Below are 22,111 nucleotides of genomic sequence, written 5' to 3' on the forward strand. Positions count from 1 at the left end.
AAATTAAATAAATGAATTTTAGTTTATAAATATGAGCTCAAAATAGGGAAAACTACCTAAAATAGATTCAATTGTGAAATTATTTATCCAAACTGGATCCGACCCAAACTAATTAGGGAAAATTGTATATAATAGCAAACTATTAATTCAAATTAAATGTTATAACCATAGTTTGATTTAATTGTATATACATATATTTTCGTTCCCCTCTTCTAGATCTCGCTCGCCACTCTCACTCACCTCTCTCACTTTATACAAACACAAATGTATACATTGCGTTTGTGTTTGTATAAAGCGAGAGAAAATTGTATATACAAATACAAATGCATATATTTTCTTCCTATACATTTATGATTATACAAATACGATCTTCCCCTGCCCAATTTTCTTTTGTCTTTCTCTCTTTCTCGCTTTATATAAATACAAATTATACAATTGATTCTTTTGTATATGTATACCGAAACAAATTATACAATTGATTCTTTTGTATATGTATACCGAAACAGATTATACAATTGTTTCTTTTGTATATATGTATAGCGAAATTGCCAACTTCTTTTGTATATATGTATAGCGAAATAGCCATAGCAAACATAAAGTTTGTTATGAAGCGCAATTATGCAAATTATAGTTATATCATATAAATATAGTTTTTGTGTTTGCTATATGTGAAAGTTCCTCAACTAATTATCCTTAATGGATCCATGGCCCAAATTATTTTTCTGGTTACTCCACTTTCTTCTTTTTTTATTTCACACATGAAGTCAGTATGACATCAACATCACTACTATGAATGGATCTTCTCTAATACTCCACATTGGTATATTGATATCATATCGTTCTCATATAATACTGAGCTTAATCCTCTGTGATACTTCATCATTATATTGATACCCTATCGATATCAAATAGAATTGGACTCATTTTTTAAGAAATAAATAAGAAAAAATTAAGAAAAAAAATATTAAAGTCACAATTTTATTTTTATAAACTCTAAATTAGTTGAAAATATATTCTTTGTGATACTTCGTCGGTATTTTGATACCATATCGATATCATATAGGATTGAGCTTAATCTTATGTGATACTCCATCGGTATATTGATATCCTTTCGATATCATATAGAATTATATTTTTTTAAAGAAATAAATCAGAAATAATTAAGAGAAAATTATTAAAGTCACAATCTTATTTATTAAATTCTAAATTAGTAGAAAATATATTTTTATTTTTATTTTTTCTCTTCTTGCAAACTTTTTAAAAATGTATCTGAATTATGACTCTTTCTAAAACTGTTGTTAAATTAATATTGAAGGTATTGAAATATACCTCAATGACACCACGCTAGCATGTAGATATGTCGTAATGATATCATAGATGATTGAGTAATCTCATTGAAGGACTCAAACAAATCTCAAAGAAAACATTGTTCAATAACTCATTGATACCATCAGAGTATATTATACTTTGATGATATCAAGGAGGAGGAAGTCGTCCTTCAATGAAGACACTACTCAGTTACTCCTTCATACTATTCGAGTATATTCATATACTATAATAACTGTGATGAAAGGTTGGACATTGACTTAATTTGACTAGGCATAAAATTTAAGAAAGAAAAGATTTTTTTTGAAATTTGTAGTCTAAAATAAGTGATAATATTTGTATTGTTATAAATTATTTTAAAATTAAATTATTACTTAATATAGAATTATGTTTTTTTTTTATCAGACTAAAAAGGAAATTAAGTAATAACTTGTTAATAAAGTAAACTTCATTTTGTTGCTGCTTAAACAAAAACTGATTCTGCAGAATTTTAACCTTCTGAGTTCGTTAACAATGGTGGAGGAAGTTAGATTCTTCCCTTTTTTGTTGTTGTGAATACTCAGTTCAATCTGTAAATTCAATTTTGCGTTTTCTATTTAACAATTTGCTTATCTGTTGATGTTTTTTCCGTAACTATTTTTTTTTTTTCAGGCTGTAATGATCTGTATTGATAATTCTGAATGGATGCGTAACGGTGATTACTCTCGCAACCGGTTTGATGCACAATATTCGGCTTTTACTTCGATTTGTGGTTTTAAACACCTGGTTGGTAGTGTTTTGCCCAATACCAATTGTTTTTTAGTTATACAAAACTGCTATTATCAGTGTTTATCAATGGCGAAATGTTAGCATTAGAAAAAACCAAGTGTAGTGTAAAGTTTGAAGCTCAATCTGACGCTGTTAGTTTCATTTGTGGTGCTACAATCCAGGTAGTTTATTCAACTTTTGAATTGCTTGTGATAGCGTTTTGGGTATAACCGATTACCTTCAAGTTATATAAAACTGCTATGTATCAATGTTTATCAACGGCGAAAAGTGAACCCTAGAAAAGACTAATAGTGTAGGGTTCGAAGCTCAATCTGATGCTGTTAGTTTCATTTGTGTGGTGCTAAAACCCAGGCAGTTTATTCAACCTTTGAATAGCTTGTTGACGGTATTTTTTACCATAATTGATTGTGTTCGAGTTATACAAATTGCTATGCATCAGTGTTATCAAAACGAGAAGTGAACCTTAAAAAGAGGACCAAGTATAGTGTAGAGTTTAATGAAGGAAAATGCAAATGTAGAAATTATAAAATAGTATATATGTAATTCAAGAACAACAATGGTGCTCTACTAACTGAAATAGTTACTGGTTAGTGGTATCCTCTTCAAAAGGGAGCCCATGGGTAATGAAACACCCGCCATAGGTGCTTTGATGCGGTAAGCTCAGCATGTTTTGCATCTGGCTTCTGGGCTTAAGTGCGCCTCAAATGAGTTTTTGACAATGCTGTTGTGAATATAGTCGAAGACTTTCCTAAAAAATACTTACTTATAGGGAGTGTGTGAACTATCACTAAGTAGTGGGTGCAATGGTCCTCCATAGACCATACCTACTGATCATGAGTTTTACTCTTCTTAGGATTTCCGTGAATAGCTGACTCAATGACGTTACAGTGTATTTCAGCAATTTCTTACCTTTTAGTAAGCACCGAGTCTATACTCTTGACTGTTCCATTGTGTGATTTGGTTAATCGATTTGCAGGCAAACCCTGAGAGTACAGTCGGAGCATTAACCATGGCTGGCAAAGGAGTTCGTGTATTAATCACTCCAACCAGTGACTTTGGAGAAATGTTATCTTGCATTAACGGTAAGCTTCTCTGCATGGCTATGCTTTTCTTCGTAGTAATTTATTACTCTGTAGACGCCATCAAAATCACTTCTATCGGTTTTGCAGCTTGCTATCTTGACATTAGATTTAATGGAACCTAGGCTTACTAGAATTTTCTGAGATTATGATGACCAGAACAAGTATGGGAGATAAGTGATTGGTTTTGAGTAATGACTCTATGCGGTTCTAGTGCCACTTCTGTAGGATCTTGACAAAGGTTTTTCCAAATTTTACTAGTTAGTACTCTAGATTTGTTGGTGTTCACTTGCGTGTGCCTAAAGACACTTGTTTCTTCCAGTTCAGGCTATTCCTTCTTTACCATTTGTGCAGTTACATTTTTGTCCTCCGATAGAAGATTTACATAAGAGGGTTACCAATATTCCTGATATCACCACATCTTCGTGATGAAACCTACTTATACCCTTCATAATTTTTTTTAAGTTATCCATAAAATTTGCAGGTATGTGATATCTGTAAAAAGAGAGAATGAAAATGTGTCTTTTGCTTAATAAGATGTAATAAAAGATAACCTGTCCCTACAGTGTCTGATAGCATTTTTAGTCCCTTCTTTGGCGAAGGCAGAGGCAGAAGCTTTTAAATGCCAGCTGAATGACAGATACAAAACAAAACGAAATGAGAAGGCTGACTTTCTTAGGATGAAACAATGGGTGTAGGATAAAAACCTTCAGGTATGTGATATTAATAACATATTAGTACAACAAATTGGGAGACGGAAAGAGCGGTAATGAATAAGTGCCCAAAATTTGAACTGAAAGGACTGATAATGCCTAAAGGATTGGGTAAAAATTTGAGGATTTCTTTTTGATTTTCTGCCAAGAAAGTCGGTAAGATCCTCAATTTGACTTCCTCAGTTATTAACTACTCATTTATATGTTGTATTAATCTACTTGCAATCACAATAGAACGTCCATTGCCTCCCTATTTCTTTAATTTTATTCAACTGAAGAAGATGGTTGTGGAAAGATAATCTCGAAGCCAGTGTAGATGCGGTGCTTGTCTCTCGAAGTAAAGGTAAAGACAAGACATTGAGGATTTTGAATCTGACTGCGCTTTCCTCAGGTCGAATGGCTATAGATCCTAGCCCGATGAGAAAAGGGTTTCCACTGCCAGTGTATACTTTTTTTCTTCTTTTTAGTAGGGGAAAGGGTATGGGGGAAGAACTAACAAGTGGAGAATCGAATTCTCACCAATAAGGTGAAAGTTCAGGTTGCTAACTAATTGTGCTACTAGGATTCTCCTAAAGCCAGTGTATACTTCACTATAATGTCTGTATGATACTCACATCCTTGTCATCTTCAGATGTTTTGTTAACTATATATTGTCTAGTAATCTCCTTTTAATAGTTCCATTTCAATTTCTTATGTGATTGGCTTTTTCTTACCTTTCTCAGGATTAAATATCGGTGGTGAGATGAATTTGGCTGCTGGACTCCAGGTGGCACAGTTGGCTCTGAAGCATCGGCAAAGCAAAAAGCAGCATCAGAGGATCATTCTTTTTGCTGGCAGGTAATGACTTCTTCCTAAGTAATTGTTGCTGCCTCAACTGTTGATTTTTTGTCTCTGTATTGACGTTTACTATTTGTTCAGCCCTGTTAAAGAAGACAAGAGGGTCTTGGAGATGATTGGAAGAAAGTTGAATAAGCATAGAGTAGCTCTTGATGTTATTAATTTTGGTCAAGAAGATAACAGGAAGGCAGAGAAGCTGGAGGCATTAGTTGCTGCAGTTAACAACAATGATAACAGTCACATCATTTATATTCCTCCTGGGGCTCTGAATCTTTCTGATGTGCTAGGGAGGTTGTTAGCAATATTTTACCATCTTTTACTTTGAACCAGATAATCTTCATAACATATCATATTGTTCATCTGAAATTGGCAGGAATCCTATCTTTACTAGAGATGTTGACTCTAGAAAGAGATTTGCTGCGGTTGCTTCTGGTGCAGGGTCTGGCTATGATTTTGGTGTTGATCCTAACTTGGATCCTGAGATTGCTCTGGCACTTCGAGTTTCAATGGAGGAGGAAAGGGATAGACAAGCAGCAGCAGCAAAGAAGGCTGCAAAACAAGAAAAAGGAGAAATGCAGTCAACTTCCCAAGACGTTACAATGACTGAAAATGTCAGTTCCCGAAAGTCTGAAATTAAAAACAAGGCAGCTGATCTACTGGTTGGTGTCTCACTATTTTAGAAATTTCTGAGGACCTTCTGAGTTATTAGAAAAATTATAAATTAAAAGAAGAAACTGGTATTCTTTCGAATCTTCATTTTTTGTTTGTCATTTTATTTTTTTGGTGAGGACCGGCGGTTCCATTTGTGGGCACATGACATATGTATGTTAAAAATGATAGGTCCTTTACGGGCAATCACTAAGGCTTGTCTTCAATTTTTCTCGGCCTATTGGAGCTTGAGACTATATGGAGATTTGAATCTCTAGTAGGGATTTTACACACGACCATGTATGGAAGTAAGACCAAGCCTTATGTGTGAGGTGTTAAGTTCCACATTGTCCTGGTTGCTGGTGCCTATTGATTGCCCAAATTTGGGAAGGTTGCAACTTTCATGTATATACACTGTTTCTCTTTTTCCTTTTTATTGAGGGGATGGGGGAAGGAGGATAAGACGGATTGTACTTGTTAGCCATTTATTGGTCATGTACAAATTGATTTGTGGGATTTCTTGAATCCTTTATTTTGTCGAGCTTAAAAAAGAAACATTGCCAGTTAGGATTCATATGTTCAACCTCAACTTGTTTGGGATTGATACAGAGTAGTAGTAGTTGATGTTACTTAAATCCTTTATTTTCTCGAGTGTGAAGAAGATAGATCTTGAGTTTTAACACAATCCCAAAAAGTTAGCCCATAGGTGAGCATTGCCCAAGGCGGTAGTATAAAGATACAATTACCCATATCCTTAATGCAATGTGGGAACCTGACATTTCTCCTCCACATGCCAAGGGCATTTGGAGCATGGACAATGTAAGATGGGCCCAGCATTGGGTAAACCAGGTATAGAGATGAGTCTTGTTCTGAAACCATGTGAAGAAAGAGGGATCTTGGGCCTAACATCACCCCAAAAGTTAGCTCACGAGGTGAGTATTGCCCAATGACATATAAGGAGACAATAGCCAGTACCCTCAACCATTGAGACTGTTAACACGGAGCATACTTATATGTAACTATGATGTCTTCTAAAATTTTATTTTTATCTACTCATACCTAGCAGAGAAACTAGTAGAGATAGAAATTTTCAAGAAAATGAGTTAAAGCTTGTAGGTTTTATAATGTCTGGCCTTTTGTTACACTCCCCAATGAAATTAACTCCTGAACAAATAAATTGATCCCTTACAGGATAATGATCTTTCCCTGTTACAACAAGCACTTGCAATGTCGAGGGATGATTCTTCCTCCAACACTGCTACAAGAGACACAGACATGTCAGAAGCAGATTTTGAAGATCGGGAGTTGCTACTAGGTTTGTTTTTATATTGGCATGCCAAATTCTGTTGTTGGCTTATATCATTAGGTCTTCTCTAAGTTTTTGGAACTGGTAACGTCAAGTGCTTTTTACTTGCCTTTTCAATTGACTTCTTGTATATGGTAAATTTTACCAACTGTTGTTACATACATTCTATAATATGTGCCTGTCTCACACTTGAGGAGGTTCCGGTAATTGCCCTCTCATTTTGTAAATAGTTTGCACTTTAATTTGCATAATGTATTTGAAATAAGAAGATTATCAGTGTTTAAATGTGATATATATTTGAAGAACTGCCTTTTTACCATACTTTGCCATCCTTTATATCATTCAAAATGATCTTTAAATGACAAAAGGTGCAAGTCACTGTTAATTACCTCTTAGATGACCTTGGTTAGTCCTATCAAAACTTTAATTGCTACAAATGGTTGTAACTGTGCAGAATTCTTCTTACCATGTCAGCCATTCGTGCAAAGGTGCTAAGCTATGCTTTTCTGATATGTTCTGTTGCTTCTTATGCTTGCAGATCTTGTTTTATTCATACAGGACAATTCAAAAGATGAGACAAATGTCGCTGAATTGTTGGCAAACCAATCACTCGTGTCATCAATTCTTGCTTTAGTAAGTTCTCTATGCTGAGTAAAAGATGACGCTCCTATTAGTATGATCACAAAGTATCTGCTTATCCTATGGGTATCAAACTTCATATCTCCTTTGATTTTCATTTCATGGTATGTTTGCTACCCAGATTCCAGGTGTTGATCCGAATGACCCTTCAATTGAAGTTTTACTTGCTTCTATGCAAAGTCAGTCTGAGGTGAGTTAGTTTGGTTGATGAGATTATATTAAAAAGCATGTTGTTAAAGTTTTGGTGTACTGCCATGTCTATTTCTAATCTATATGTCTTTTACATGTCAATTTGTTTGTAGATTTCTAACAATGTATCAGCTTTGTTTAGTGGTGACGATAAGTTAAATGTTAGCTCTTTCAGATGTCAAAACAGACACGCTCCTTGAGTTTCAGAAATATAGTCTAGAGCTTGAAAGTTAATCTAAGAACCGTGGCACCAAAGACATCTCGACACACTTACTGCTTTGTGTATTAATGTGTATCTAAAAGGCAATTCAAGGGTCTTTTTTTATGCAGACTAGTTGGTTGAAAGTGATGATGTATATAACTGTCTTTTGGGTCAGGGGATTACCTTTTGTTTTACTTGATACTTTGAGCATTTCAATTATTACACCTTGCTAATGATCCAAAAAAAATGAAGATGAAAGAAACGAAGAAATACTTTTAGACTAAGCTGAGTTCATTCTTGAAGTAACGATGTTTTATACAAGACCCTTAAGGCCAAATCATTGCGAAAGAAATGGAAGGCAAGAAAGAGAGGTGATCAATGAGGTGGAAGGCAACATAAGGAATATGGAGTTTGTATTCTTCCTGTCATATTCCTTATTCCAATAGGTACTTTTAGCTTCTTGTATTGTCACACACTTTAAATGTGAATCTCATGTTTTCTTTGGGTTCAAGTAGACATAACGAGACACATTGTTGTATCTTTTTTGTTTTTATTAGCATTCCATCTCACTTGTGTCTATTTCATCATCGCAGAATGACGAGAACAAGGAACAACGAGAGGACAAGGAACAGAAAGAAGACAAGAAGTGATGAGAATGCCCAAATCTTAGTGTTCTCATAATTGTGCTTATATCAAAGGGATGTGAATTTTTTTTTTTTTGTAGACCAACAAGTTCAGTTGGTAGTCAAGAAATGATGCAGATTGATGAAATTTGATTCTGGGGGTGGGGTTTATAGTGCTTTTTGTTGTGAAAAAAGGAATTAAACTAGTGCTAGTTACCCTTGACCTTGCTTCTCATTGTGATACATAGTGTACTTAGAAAATGTCAATTTGTCCAACCTGTGTTTACTATTGAATGCCATGATTTGAGTTTGGCGCTGTATATGATGTCTTCTTTTTGTTGGTATACCAGAGTTCTGTTCATAACAGTGTTTTTAGAACCTTACATAAGGTGGTTAAACTGGTTAAACTGACTTATACCCGTATCTTTTGATTTATTTATGTGTCGGATCAATATGCTTATAAGTCAAGTATTCGTAAGCCAATAAAAAAAATTAAAGTGCTTATAAACTTATTGCATCGTCAATTTATGGCTGTTTTGTTTACGAACAGTAAACTTTCTTTTTATTTATTTCCAAAAAACAGAAACTTTTATGAAGTACCCTCCTTTAATTTATGTAACAAAGTTTAAATAGATACAAAATTTTAGTAGGTAAGAATTTTTAAAAGCAAAAAATGTCGTTTTAATCATGTCATAATATTTATGTTTACTATAAGACTTTTGAAATTTGTAATCTTGAATATTGTGTAACGTTTATAGAACAATTATAAAAACTTAATATAAAAAGAAAAATGGCCCATGCAGGTCTCGAACCTGCGACCTTCGCGTTATTAGCACGACGCTCTAACCAACTGAGCTAATGGGCCTCATGTCTTTCAATTAACGCTAATTTTATTTACTCTCAAATAACTAAAAAAAAGCACAATTTCATTCAATATTTAAGCATTGAGGTTAATGATTTGGGGAAGAAGATGGATGACGAAACTCAGATTTCAGCCATGAAAGATGATTACGAGGTAACAAAATTCTCCATTTCATTGTTATTAGTATGTTTTGTTTAATCTTGTGACTACTGCTGCCAATTTTTTGCTCTAATTTTTAATTGAAACTGTTTGAGCAAAAAAAGGGTTAATCTCATATAGTCTTGTAATTGAACCTTTTATTGAACTTCAATATATATGGAATGGGGAGAGGTTGAGGTAGGTCAATGAAGTATGGGGATAGGTGATTATACATGATATGGCGTAACTTTAGTTTATCGAGGACATGATATTAGATAGGAGGATATGAAGGTTGCGGATTAGGATAGGAGGTTAGTAGTAGTTGAGCTTTGACTCGCGTTAGGCTTGATGGGAGCTTGTAAGCATCGTGTCAGTCGTAGAAGATAATTTGAAGCTTTTGTTGAACTTCAATACATATCCAATGAAATAGATGAAAGAAGTATTAGATAAAGGTGATTAGACATATGATATGTCGTCGCAACTTCAGATTATTGCGTGTATGATCTTAGATAGGAAGATATGGAAGTCCTTGATTACGGTAGAAGGTTAGTAGGTAGTTGAGCTTTGACTCGCATTTCGGTGGGTTTAGGCTTGGTGGAGCCTGAGAGCATCGTGTATGTCGTAATATTAGTCTTATATGTGTATATTCTTTCAGTTACTGCATTATTTTGATGTTGTTACTGTTTCTTTTCTCTGAAGGTTGTGTACTGCTTTTCTTATTAATTGACATGTTTTGTTCACTGTCGTATCCCCTTTTTCCGTTAATACATTGATTTGATGCACTTGAGCTGAGGGTTTATCGAAAATAATCTCTCTACCCTTCCATGAGGTAGAGGTAAGATGTGCATACACGCACTCTACCCTTAGCAAACTCCATTTGTGGGATCAAGCCGGGTATGATGTTGTTTAAGAGAACAATAATCATCAATTCTCTTATTGGAAACAACCTCTCTACCTTCCAAGATAGGGATTGGATCTACGTATATCGAGTCATACATTACAAAATGTTCTTTATTGAGGATCAATCGGTTTTATTCTGTACCTTTTCGTCCCTAAGACCTTTTTCTTGAGCCTAGGGTCTATCGGAAGCAACCTCTCTACCTCCCAAGGTTAGGGTAAGGTTGCGTACACTACCCTCCCCTCCAAGACCCCACTTGTGGGATTACAGTAGGTATGTTGTTGTTTTTTGTCCCTAAGACAATTTCCTTTTACTCTGACAGATAAATAGGACTAACTCAACACTCAGAAGATCTTTTGAGTTGAAGAAAGAAATATGAGAATTCAATTTATTTAGGAGAAGGCCAAAGAGTATAGGAAAGGACAGCCATTTCTCACCAAAAAAGAATGGAAGAGATAAGTCGTACATGTAAGATCAATGCTTCCTTGCCATGACTATGGAAGCTTTTAGATACGTAGGAAAAGGAAAAAGAATGAACTTATTTGCTGTGATATGATTTGCAATGCTACTTGATTGATAATATATCTGCAGAGGGTAGAGTCCTTCGACTCTCTAAGGATAGAAGAAAATATAGGTCTTGTGTAGATATAGCATTGCTTCCTCTCCTCTTAAGATTGGTTTCATGTATTGATCATAAACATTCCCTAGTATATGGCGGCATTTGTTTGGATTTTCACCAAGCTTGATAGGCGACAGCAAGTACTGCATATATCAGTGAATTTTACTCGTCTGACTAAGGAAAGTAAGCATGACTCGAAACATGAAACCAACACTATAAATTATTCCGAGCTTCTAACTTCCTTCAATAAGAATAACCTAAATGTGTCACTTTCATGCCGAAATACCGGATTTATACTAGAGTCCCAGAACCCATGGAATGAAATTAAAAGTCCATCCCTTAGCTTAGTCTGTATTCGCAGCTGTTGCAACTCCATACCGACGCCTCACTACTACTTATATTTTTCCTTAATCTTCATATTGATAGATTTTTTTAATTACTTTGATTTCCAACTAGGCATATGGTTCCTTAGCAATTTTTGTTTCTAGTTTGTTGCTATTAGCTTTTATCTATTGAGTATAATTCAGGTCGAAGAAAAGAAGCAAGCTGCTGCAGATGTCTTGTTTCAATACTCGAACTTTGTTATGGCCTGCATTGGTAATCAAGTTCGGCCTTGTGATCTGAGACTACATTTGATGAAAGTAAGCGTTTTTTGAAATTTCATTAGCTCTATGGATATCATGGGAACAATTTCTTAAGTACAGTGTATTAACCGTCCAAATTTGAGGAAATCAGCGATCCCAACAAAATATGCCCTTATAGTTGCCATATTTCAACTGCTTCGACTACTACACGAGTCCAAACGAATAGTTGGAAAGAACCCTTTTGTTTTTTTCGTGCATTCTGTTCTTACTCATATCTTTTATCTTTATTTTCTCCGGTGGATTGTCTCCAGATATCCCCTACCATCTTCCAAAATGATATATGTAACTCTATGCAACAGTTTTATTTGTCCAAATTTGAGAATGTAGCTCAACCAATTCATGTTAGATTGATCTTTTCAATATATTTATTCATCGTGTGGTCCAAAAAGCTCTTGTATGGAAACTTTTTGTGACCACGAGAAATATTGGCATTCGTCAATCATTTGATTGGGCTGCGATTTGGAATTGGTGCACTTGACGTTATGAATCATTTGAAAAACAAAGGTATACTGTTGTAGATTTTCTACTTTTTGGTATATTGCTTATATATAGGATATTTTTCTTAAGAAAAAAAACTTGTATACTCCGAATATGATAAAACTGTTTGTTACTACTACATACGCAGCTCCAGCTTGAGATTCGAACAATGAATTCACTGCATATTGAAGAGGAAAGTTTGAGTGCAACACCTAGTTTATTTCTTGTCAAAATGAATTTGATTTAGTTTCTTTGATACCCAATGCTTCTAATACCACAGCAACTGAACTTGATTTAACACCAGAGTTGTGGATCTTGGAGCAACGGTAAAGTTATTGAGCCGTGTAAGCAGTCATTAATGCTTGCATTAGGGTAGGTTGTCTACAATCTACATCACACCCCTTGGGGTGCGGCCATTCTCCTGACCCTACTAACGTGGGATGCTTTGTACACCATGCTACCCTTCTTTGTAGTTGTGGATCTGCTCATATTTTGAGAAAACATATGATATAGTTGCTTGCTTTTGAATTTCAGCTGGCGATTTGTCGTCTTAAATAGTTTTTTTCTGGTCATATTTACACTTTACTTTTTAAGAAACATCGTAAACAGTCTGAAAGGATCACTCATTCACTAGCGATAAAGTTGTTGTAATTGTTCCTAAGTATTGTTTTGCTTTGATTCAACTTTCTTCAGGAGGTCTCAGGATTACCAACTTCATTGAAACAGGAGCGACGTGCAGCATCCTCTCCCGTTGCAATGGGAGAGTCTTCGAGCTCAGGCACTTCGAGACTTGAAACAGACAGCTTTAAAGGTATCTAGACGCGAAAACTGCAACACTATCGTTGTTTTTATTAGTTCAGTTTCTTTTAAAATACGAGTTTCAACAATCATTTGATCTAATGGAGGTGTAAATTGTACGATTCATGTCATGTTATATTATACGTAGTTACGATACATTCATGGAGGATGTTGGAATTGATTAATAGTACACAAACTATTTATATTATCAATATATAAAACTTACTCTACTTTTTTTTTACTAAGCTAGAATATAATATAGTCACATATAGCAAATATAAAAATCATATTTGTATGTTATAGCTATAGTTTGCATAATTGCGCTCCATAGCAAATTTTATGTTTGTTATGGAGCTTTTGATTTGTATAATTCGCTAGATACATTCAATTTTATACAAACTGTTCAGTTTTGTATAAATTCATTTATACATTGTAATTTGTATAATTATAAGTGTATAGGACGAAAATATATGTATTTGTATTTGTATATATATTTCTCTCGCTTTATACAAACACAAATGCATTTTATACCGAAATGTATAATATGACTAATTGTATACCGAATCAGATGGCAAAAAATGGGATGTTTGCTGCGAATTACAAATAAAATAAACTATAGCTATAACATTTAATTTGAATTAATAGTTTGCTATTTCATACTATTTTCCCTATAATATATAGTGTATTTTCACCAATAGAGAGCATGGGCTAAAGTTATTGACAACCCAACAAATAACCCTACATCCATATAAATCATAAAAAGAGCAAGGTGGACATATATATGGAGAGAGAGACAATTCCAACAAAGAACAACACTCCACATTTATTGATAGCTATATATCTTGTTATTAAGTTGGTTTCATTTGTCAATTCAATGGTAGCTTATTTAGAGCACGATTCATAAGTCATTCAGAAGCGGAATTAGAATTTTGAGAGTTTATAATTTTTTTATTCTTAAAAATAAGTAAAATTATTAGATTCTTGATAAATTATTTACATTTTTTAAAATATAAATAGTTATTAATTTTTTTTAATCTATTATTGACATGCTAATTCTGTCCCTGATCGAATTGTCAATTTAAAGTAGTTGTATATTGGGGTGGGGGGGGGGGGGGNGGGGGGGGGACGGCACTTCCCTTTTAATAAATTTTAAGAGGTACATATTCAAATTAATCAAATATCTCAAATTAAATATCAAACATTAGATGAAAAAGAAAAAAAAAATCGACAACTAGGATTTTTTATTAAATGAAGTTAGGAACTCACAGTTTGATGGATACAAATTTTCATCAACGTGTACAAAGAATAATATAATTCGACATTAGTGATGTAATGATTTTATGAATTAAGAATATAGATAATTAATCATAGCTAAATGAGAAAAATATATGTATAATATATCATGGTTTAATATAAATATTCTATGTATGTATTTCGTTATTGCAAAATATTATTTTTTTAGTTGTGGTTATTGCAACACGTATTAAAGCAATGAATTTTTAAATAATTTTTGTTTCATTAGAACATGATATTTACTTAAATCTAAATTTAGCAGGATAAATTCACTAAAAGAATAAAAATATTTCTTGGTGGGAAAAAATATTTTTAAACTCAAATTCTAAGACTTCTATATATATATAATTGTAAATAAATTTCATAATGATATCAGTGCAATGATTTGGAAATTTTCAAGCACATCATATGATAATTATATTGACATTTTCATGATTTAAAAACACTAAGCTCTCTTTGGGTAGATTTTAAAGTTAAAATTTGAAACTTAATAAGTTGAGTTTTGAATATATATTGAGGTTTTGTAAGTGAAAATTCCATATTTTCATTGAGAACTTGTAAATATTTGAAGATCAAATTTTATGTCCAAATAGATATTTGAAGACAAATTTTAAAAAATATTATCAAAATCTATGGTTAAATATGAGCTAAAGTTTATATTTTCTTTCTTCGGAAAACATATGGGAAGTAGAAATGGGTAGAGGATCACAACGTAGAGAATTGAATTCTCATCAATTAAATGAAAGTTCATACTCCCCTTGTCCCTTTTTACTTGTCCAATTTTCTCTTTTTTACTTGTCATTTTTTGATAAATCAAGAAAGGACAATTGTTTTTACCTATTATACCCTCAATTTGTTACTTCCTTCGTACTACAATAGTTGTCCACTATACTAAAAATAGTTGTCCAACAATACTTGTCCATTTTAGAAAATCAAGAGATAATTTATCTTTTGTATCTATTTTACCCTTGCTATTAAAAAGTAGTAGTATTTATCGTCTAACACATTTTTTAAAACATTAAATTTAATAAAGTCAAAGGATAATATAGTGATATTACCCCTATTATTTATTGTTTCTTAAAGAGTATGTCAAGTCAATAGTGGATACTTATTGTTGGACAGAGGGAGTAGCATTAAGATAGTGTCTTTAAAAAATGTAGTGCGTAAAAATACTTGTGATCCTATCAATTAATAGGGGTAACATAGTAAATTCACTATAATAATTAATATTTTCTTAATTTGTACGTCAAATTCAAATTTAACAAATAAAAAAAAAACATAAAAAATATAGTCAACTAAGTGAGCTACTAAAATTTCCGAGGAATTTAGAGGTCCCCCATATGCACAGAATGTTGTCTACTTTTAGGAGCCAAATGTCAATTTGCCACTAAGATATGTTTTTTTTTTCCTTTCTTAGCCGCCAATTTGTCATATTTATTGTTATTACCCACACAATTATGGATACAATGAGCTCAGAATTGAGAGGATAATTGGCTGTAATTGACCAATTGACCCCACCAAAATTCTTAGGGACCCATTTTTTATCACAATTTTTTTAAAAAAAATCACTTTATTTTAAAATCAAATAACAAACGTATGAAATATAAAATGAGAATTATTTACTTAAGATAATTTGATCATGGCATACCTTTAATAATGAGCAATTGTCAATTAACAAATGCATTGTCATACCATTGAAGGTGTTACAAGAAATAAAATTAAATCTATGATCACATGAAATAAAAGTTATTTGTAGATACTATTTGTTATCTCACACTAAATAAGGTTTATTAAAAGTGAAAATGTTTTTGAATAAATTCATATTCACACCACATTCAATTCATTTAAGAAGAAATGGTTCTCTGATTAATTCAGATTCACATCACATAAGATTCATTTAAAAGGGAAAGATTTTTTTCATATTAGAAGGTTCAAATTCGAAAACGCTAATTAAAGAGTAAGAAAAATTATATTCATCTCATCACGAGCTTTGTTGGTATTTATAAATACCTATTGTCTATTAAAAGCAATGGTTGGCAAGATTCTTTTTAATTCAGTTGACACTTTCATGTGAAGATACAATTTATTGCATGCAATCCTGAAATATCACAAGTTCAACTAGTTTGATTTTATTTTAATTTATGTGGTAATTTTTTTTTAATTCGTTCAAAAAAAGAATTAGACTTTTAATTTTATGGCGAATGAGAATTTTTTATTTTTCATATAGATATTAGTATCACATATTTATAGTTATAATTGTTTTCAAAAATAAAAATCTTAAACTACATGTTAATTCAAATTTTGACACATAAATCAAATCAAAATGAATATATATTAGCGAAAACGGTTTCTTTTCAAGAGTTATATAATATGAATCTAGAAAATTCAATGAAAACGGAGCGGAGTGTGGCGTGGAAAGTTAGGGTGGTCAAAATACGAGAGTGGAGATGAGATAATGAGCTTGAAATTAAATACGATTTATGAAACTTGTTTTTCCTCATTTGAGAAGTCAGTTTCTGTTTGATTAATCAAATATGAAAAAATTAGTTAAACTATCATCATCTATGTATTATAACACAACTCGAAATTGTCTAAACGAATTATTTGAACTATCACCATCTATGTATTACAACATACATTAAAGTTGTCTAGACCAACTATTTGTTGTTCCCTTAACACACCCCAAGCTGTATAGGCCAACTATTCGTTGATTTTTTCTACTTAAATTATTACCATCTATATAGTAATTTAGACCAACTATTCGTTCTTCTATTTTTCTACCTGAATTATTAGCATCCATGTGTTAAAATACACTTCAAAGTTGTCTACTCAACCAAGTACCAACTATTCGTTATTTACATTTTTTAGTTGAACAATTACCATCTATGTATTAAACAGACCTCGAAATTATCTACGCCAGCTATTCGTTATTTTTCTTTTTTTAAAACCTAAATTATCGCCATCTATATATTAAAACACCAGAAAATTGTTTAAACCAACTATCTATTATTCCTTTTTTTTCTACTTGAACTATTACTATCTACTAAAAAAACAAAACAACGTTTAGCTGAGACACGCAAAACTCGCAAAAGAGTGATAGTTCAAATGTGTTTTCCGCCATTACCTCATAAGAAAATGACATTTCTACCCCTACAAAAACGATTATGTATTGCAAGAAAAGCGTGAGAAGAGAAAAAAAACCAATCATAAGCAAAATACAAAAAGAGTCTCAGCTCTTCTTCTTCGTTGGCTGACAGACACACACACAGAAAGAGAAAAACAGAGTGTTTTTTTCAGGCAGCGAACGATTCAACCGCAGTATTTTCCGGCAAGAAAAAAGGTACACACAATAGTTTTACAAACAGCTTAATGGGTTTTCCTTTTCTCTCTCTTTACCTCTAATTTTTTCTCTCTCTCTAGATCTAAATTTACACACACACCCATTTTCCCTTTTCCCCAAAATTCCATTCTCCCCCTTTTTGATTTCAACCATTTTTTTTTTCAATTTTGGGTTTGAGTTTTCCTCCAGATAATCAAACTTTTTGTGGGTTTTTGCCATTTTTGCAGATGGGTCATTGAAAGGGACTGAACAATTCAAGAAGCATTACATTGTTGCGTTTTTGTTTGTTTCATTGATCAGGTCTTCTCAAGAAGATCTGATAAGAAGTGGGTCATCGTTAATTTTTAACCCAAACAAGAAAAGTTATGAGTGCTTCCAGGTTTATCAAGTGTGTTACAGTGGGTGATGGTGCTGTTGGAAAGACTTGTCTTTTGATTTCTTACACCAGCAATACTTTTCCGACGGTTTGTTCATCAACCCCTTTTGCTTTGTGTTGTTAAATTTTCGTTTTGAGGGTGTGTTTGGTAATGAGAGGAAATTTTTTTTGTTTTATTTTCTTTCTCCTGTTTGTTTAGCTTGATTTTGCTGAGAATGTTGAGGAAAAAGATGTCATTTTGTTGATAAATTGTTATACATTATTGTCAATCAAGACTCTATTTGTGTACCTTTTGTAATTAGTGGCGGAAGTAGGATTTTCACAAGGGGTTATACATCTACGATATATACGTAAAAGCATAAAAGTTGACAATCAGGCCAAGGGATTCGATTTCCCCCCCTAGCTCCTCCCCTGCTTGTAATAGCTGTAAGTCTCCTGCTTTTACATCAAACCTGGAAAATGATTTCCAAAGTGCAACCTCTGGCAGTCAAAGCTATAGGAAGAGCGATAGAAATAGTAGGTATATAACTCATGCAGCTAGTAGGCGATAGGAGGATGTAAGCCCTGGTGGTAGTGGTACTTTGGCTAATCAAGCATTTTCCTTAAAGTACCATTTTCTTTCAAGGATATCATTTTTTCTCTTCCTTTGTTTTTCTTTCTCTTCTCTTCTTGAAAGCCGTAAATGTAATACAGTGGTGGCAATAATGTGTAAACACCTCTGTCAATGTGGAGGATTTGAGAGTGGGACAGGGAAGGACCTTGTATAATTGTATTCACCCTCTTGCCTATTTTCCCTGCTAATTCATTTTTGCGATATGCTTTATTTGATTCTTTTCAGAACTTGCTCATGAATATATATATTTATAACAATCCCGTAAAAAGTGCATTTCTTTTTAGTCCGCTTAAAAGAAGTTACGGGCATGTCAGCTTTTTTGCTTAGGCATGTCAACAGGTTCCTGTTGTGTGTTTTGATTTGCTTGCTTATTGAAGGTCTCTCTGTACTAATATCTTGTTGTAGGCTTTTGTTGATCTTTTGGACTAATTTCCTTGTTCACGTAATCTCTTTGTATGTTGTTTTGATTCTTCTGAAAAGGTTCTTGGATCACATGATTTTTTTGTATTTCCATCCTCGAAACTTGATTGATGATAGGCTGCCCTTTACCTTTCTCCACTTAAATGCCAGATGTGCTTGCTTAATATCTGCTGGGAGCTAACGTGACCCACCCTGTTTCTATCTTTTGGATAAATTGCCTGGCTTACAACTTTACGTGATCTGTTGCTTTAATAATATCTTGTTGCGCGCTAAATTGCACTTTTTTCGATATTTTTACACAAGTATTTCTTGGTATACATGTTTGTTTGTTTTATGCTACATTTAGAAGCATATTGAGCTATGTCTTTAACAAATTCACCACGTGTTCCTCTTAAATCTACTTGTGATAATTAGTCTTAAAGGTAAGGAAGAGAAGACATTGAATTTATTCAATATGAACTTGGTGATATTTACATCGGACCGTTTGGTGGTTGCTCTTTTCTGCACTTACATCTTTGTTGGTTTTGAGGAAAAAGTTAATTCACTTCACATGCACTGAATGTTTTTGTGTTTTTTTGGCTCGAATTACAGTGCTTGATTCATAAAAAGTTTGTATATTCCGAGAAGAATTCCTTTCATCTTCCCCAAATTTAACATCAATTGCTACTTCTCAGAAAAAGAATTTAACATCACCTGCTTTTCCCTCATTCATGTAATTGTTTGACAGGATTATGTGCCCACTGTGTTCGACAATTTCAGTGCAAATGTGGTTGTCAATGGAGCCACTGTCAACCTAGGGTTGTGGGATACTGCTGGTAATTATTTATTTGCTCGACATTTATTGCTTGAATCTTCTGATAACTGTTGCATGTTTATGTATTCTAATGCATATATACCTATAATAATGCCAACGATAAGCTGTCCAAATTGTTATGAGTCTTACTTCATTAAATGTATAACAGGACAGGAGGACTACAACAGATTAAGACCTCTGAGTTACCGTGGGGCCGATGTTTTCATTTTGGCATTCTCTCTCATTAGTAAAGCCAGCTATGAGAATGTCTCCAAGAAGGTGAGTGTTTTATTATGTACTTCTCTTCATTTACAATTCTTTCTATTCGTTGTCGGTACATGAAAAAATTACTTTTTTGATTTGATTGTTTTCAGTGGATTCCTGAGTTGAAGCACTATGCTCCTGGTGTCCCAATTGTACTTGTTGGAACAAAACTTGGTGAGGCTTTCATTTAAACATGATATAATCTGCGGTTTGTTTCATAGATCTGCATGAGGTGATGATCAATAGTGTCTGCAATCTTCTTATTTATTTAATACTTGTAAATTCTCTTTGATCAAAAGAAGATAGGCCAGTGCTAAATGACATTGCCACTATAAGAGCCTAACTTGATAGTGTTTAGGTTGTTACTGGTAGAAGAGTGTAAAGATTTCTGCTGTTCTCGAAGTAGAAGGAACTTTTTTCCCGGGTAAGAGAATAGATTTAAGGAAACCTCTGAAGAGCTAATAGAACGGGATGGTGGGCCATCTGGGCATTGAAGTTGTGGAATGGTTGGTGGCTGGTAAACGTGTGTTTGTCCCCACCTTTGTTTCTTTTCTTGTTAGTGCCTCTTTGATTATAATTAGAATTACAAGGATGCATTATTATAATTAGAAATAATCTCCTTTGAATGTGAAAAGCTTGGTTATCAACCTGTGTTGAGTAACTATATCTTTACTCATTATAACATCCGGAATCATGCTATAATACAGTTTCTCTTTACATTCTGTATCTCATCTTTTTTCTGCTAACGTCTATCAGTGTGTTTATTCAGCTTGTTGATTTCCAATTATCAAGGCCTAACTAGCCTACTTTACCTCTTGTATTGTACTCAGATCTTCGGGATGACAAGCAATTTTTCGTAGACCATCCTGGTGCTGTGCCGATTACTACTGCTCAGGTAAGGATAACTAGCACTCTTCCTCTTTTGATTGTATCCGATTGAGGATGATTTTTGATAGTTTTGTCCATTTTCATTTGACTTCTCTTATCTTAACCATTAAGGGTGAGGAGCTAAGGAAAACAATTGGTGCACCATCTTACGTTGAATGTAGTTCAAAAACACAACAGGTATGTTTCCCCTACAGCATCTACATTTCTTGCACCATATATTCTTCTCACATGCTTTTTATTGAAGCATTTGGTTGAATGTGTCCTTGTTGCAGAATGTGAAAGCTGTGTTTGATGCTGCCATTAAGGTCGTCCTCCAGCCTCCCAAGACGAAGAAAAAGAAGGGGAAATCTCAAAAGGCCTGCTCGATATTGTGATCAACTGTAGGTCCAACGATAATGGCTCATCATAATTCCCGTTGTAACATCCCCCCTTATATCCCTTTGTCTCGGAGGAAGTACAAGGTTCTCATCTGTCTTATTCGGAACTACTAACGATCCCTCAAAAAGTGTTTCAGGTGGCTTGGTTTTTCTGTATAATTGTTGTTCACCATGTAGGCCACTTTAGTGTTTCCTTTGTTTTGATTTGATTTATGTATTAACAACTGAATGATCCTCAGTTAGGAAAACAAATTCTTTTTGGAATGTTGGGCTTCTCTGTGTTTTCTTGTTTTGCATCTCATTTTAACCTTTTAGATACTTTGAAATGTTTCTTGTTTAGCTCAACTTGTATCGAGGGTCTTTCGGAACAGTCTCTCTAACTCCACGAGGTAGTGGACCCTTTGTAGACCTCACATGTGGGATTAAACTGGGTCTATTGTTGTTTGTTTAGCTCAACTTTTGCTTCAAAATGGTCAAAAGTAAAGAATGTGAGTAGGAGTTCATTTTTTATTTTATTTTTTTCCGTTGTTTCTTTTATTTCGATTATCTTTAATATTTTTAGAATCAATATAATATTTTTATCATAATTTTTACTTTTGCATTTTTTCAAACCATGTTCTAAAAAAGTTTGAGGTTTATTAGAAAGAATCTCTCTATCTCATAAAGGTGGAGTAAGGTCTACGTAAATTTCAACCTCACTTGTGGTAGACAGTGGTATTAGGGTTACTTGTTCACATGTGGCTATTTTATTGAATACATGTTACCTTCTACCAACATGAATAATAAATAACTCTATGCATTTAAGTGAAGGTATATGAAAAAAAAAATTGCTTAGGATTTTATTTTCGTGATACTTCCGAATTTTCTCAATTCATTTATCACTGAGTTATATTTTTGTGGGTGCACAACTAAACTCATACTTATTGTGTGAGAAACTTCAANGAATTCATAAATTTCAAATCTTTAGACGGATGAGCTGGA

At 33.4% G+C, this 22,111-nt stretch overlaps 3 protein-coding genes and 1 non-coding gene across 5 annotated transcripts; 3 read left to right on the forward strand and 1 right to left on the reverse strand.

The window, feature by feature from the left end:
- The first annotated feature begins 1,787 nt into the window (after window positions 1–1,787).
- LOC125859993 (26S proteasome non-ATPase regulatory subunit 4 homolog) lies at window positions 1,788–8,593 on the forward strand. Its single transcript, XM_049539858.1, has 10 exons — window positions 1,788–1,851; window positions 1,978–2,091; window positions 3,071–3,176; window positions 4,609–4,723; window positions 4,805–5,014; window positions 5,097–5,382; window positions 6,563–6,686; window positions 7,216–7,310; window positions 7,438–7,506; window positions 8,301–8,593. The coding sequence occupies exons 1-10, from the start codon at window positions 1,840–1,842 to the stop codon at window positions 8,355–8,357; spliced, it is 1,188 nt and encodes a 395-aa protein (XP_049395815.1). The 5' UTR covers window positions 1,788–1,839; the 3' UTR covers window positions 8,358–8,593.
- A 528-nt stretch (window positions 8,594–9,121) lies between these two features.
- TRNAI-AAU (transfer RNA isoleucine (anticodon AAU)) lies at window positions 9,122–9,195 on the reverse strand. The gene has a single exon. It is a non-coding gene; the product is annotated as a tRNA-Ile (tRNA).
- A 60-nt stretch (window positions 9,196–9,255) lies between these two features.
- On the forward strand, window positions 9,256–12,996 carry LOC125859738 (uncharacterized). The gene is made up of 3 exons (XM_049539553.1): window positions 9,256–9,345; window positions 11,375–11,488; window positions 12,662–12,996. Exons 1-3 carry the CDS (start codon window positions 9,301–9,303, stop codon window positions 12,785–12,787), a joined length of 285 nt encoding a protein of 94 aa, XP_049395510.1. The 5' UTR covers window positions 9,256–9,300; the 3' UTR covers window positions 12,788–12,996.
- A 4,255-nt stretch (window positions 12,997–17,251) lies between these two features.
- On the forward strand, window positions 17,252–21,394 carry LOC125858577 (rac-like GTP-binding protein RHO1). 2 transcript variants are annotated; one of them, XM_049538393.1, is made up of 8 exons: window positions 17,252–17,399; window positions 17,627–17,863; window positions 19,536–19,623; window positions 19,771–19,880; window positions 19,976–20,039; window positions 20,696–20,760; window positions 20,865–20,930; window positions 21,026–21,394. In XM_049538393.1, exons 2-8 carry the CDS (start codon window positions 17,765–17,767, stop codon window positions 21,125–21,127), a joined length of 594 nt encoding a protein of 197 aa, XP_049394350.1. In that variant the 5' UTR covers window positions 17,252–17,399; window positions 17,627–17,764; the 3' UTR covers window positions 21,128–21,394. The 2 variants fall into 2 exon arrangements, with proteins under 2 accessions (XP_049394350.1, XP_049394351.1); XM_049538394.1 differs by having other exon boundaries at window positions 17,266–17,399; window positions 17,700–17,863.
- The last annotated feature ends 717 nt before the right edge of the window (window positions 21,395–22,111 follow it).

Source organism: Solanum stenotomum, chromosome 3, assembly GCF_019186545.1.
Source record: "Solanum stenotomum isolate F172 chromosome 3, ASM1918654v1, whole genome shotgun sequence".
In the NCBI taxonomy this organism is placed as follows: Eukaryota; Viridiplantae; Streptophyta; class Magnoliopsida; order Solanales; family Solanaceae; genus Solanum; species Solanum stenotomum.

Excerpts from the sequence above, each read along its gene's own strand:
- LOC125858577 (XM_049538393.1), top strand. The coding sequence starts at position 17,765 with ATGAGTGCTTCCAGGTTTATCAAGTGTGTTACAGTGGGTGATGGTGCT. Across the intron at positions 19,881-19,975 it reads ATGAGAATGTCTCCAAGAAG|TGGATTCCTGAGTTGAAGCA; the intron begins GTGAGTGTTTTA and ends GATTGTTTTCAG. Across the intron at positions 20,040-20,695 it reads ACTTGTTGGAACAAAACTTG|ATCTTCGGGATGACAAGCAA; the intron begins GTGAGGCTTTCA and ends TATTGTACTCAG.
- LOC125859738 (XM_049539553.1), top strand. The coding sequence starts at position 9,301 with ATGGATGACGAAACTCAGATTTCAGCCATGAAAGATGATTACGAG. Across the intron at positions 9,346-11,374 it reads CCATGAAAGATGATTACGAG|GTCGAAGAAAAGAAGCAAGC; the intron begins GTAACAAAATTC and ends AGTATAATTCAG. Across the intron at positions 11,489-12,661 it reads TGAGACTACATTTGATGAAA|GAGGTCTCAGGATTACCAAC; the intron begins GTAAGCGTTTTT and ends AACTTTCTTCAG.
- LOC125859993 (XM_049539858.1), top strand. Across the intron at positions 4,724-4,804 it reads ATCATTCTTTTTGCTGGCAG|CCCTGTTAAAGAAGACAAGA; the intron begins GTAATGACTTCT and ends CTATTTGTTCAG. Across the intron at positions 7,311-7,437 it reads TGTCATCAATTCTTGCTTTA|ATTCCAGGTGTTGATCCGAA; the intron begins GTAAGTTCTCTA and ends TTTGCTACCCAG.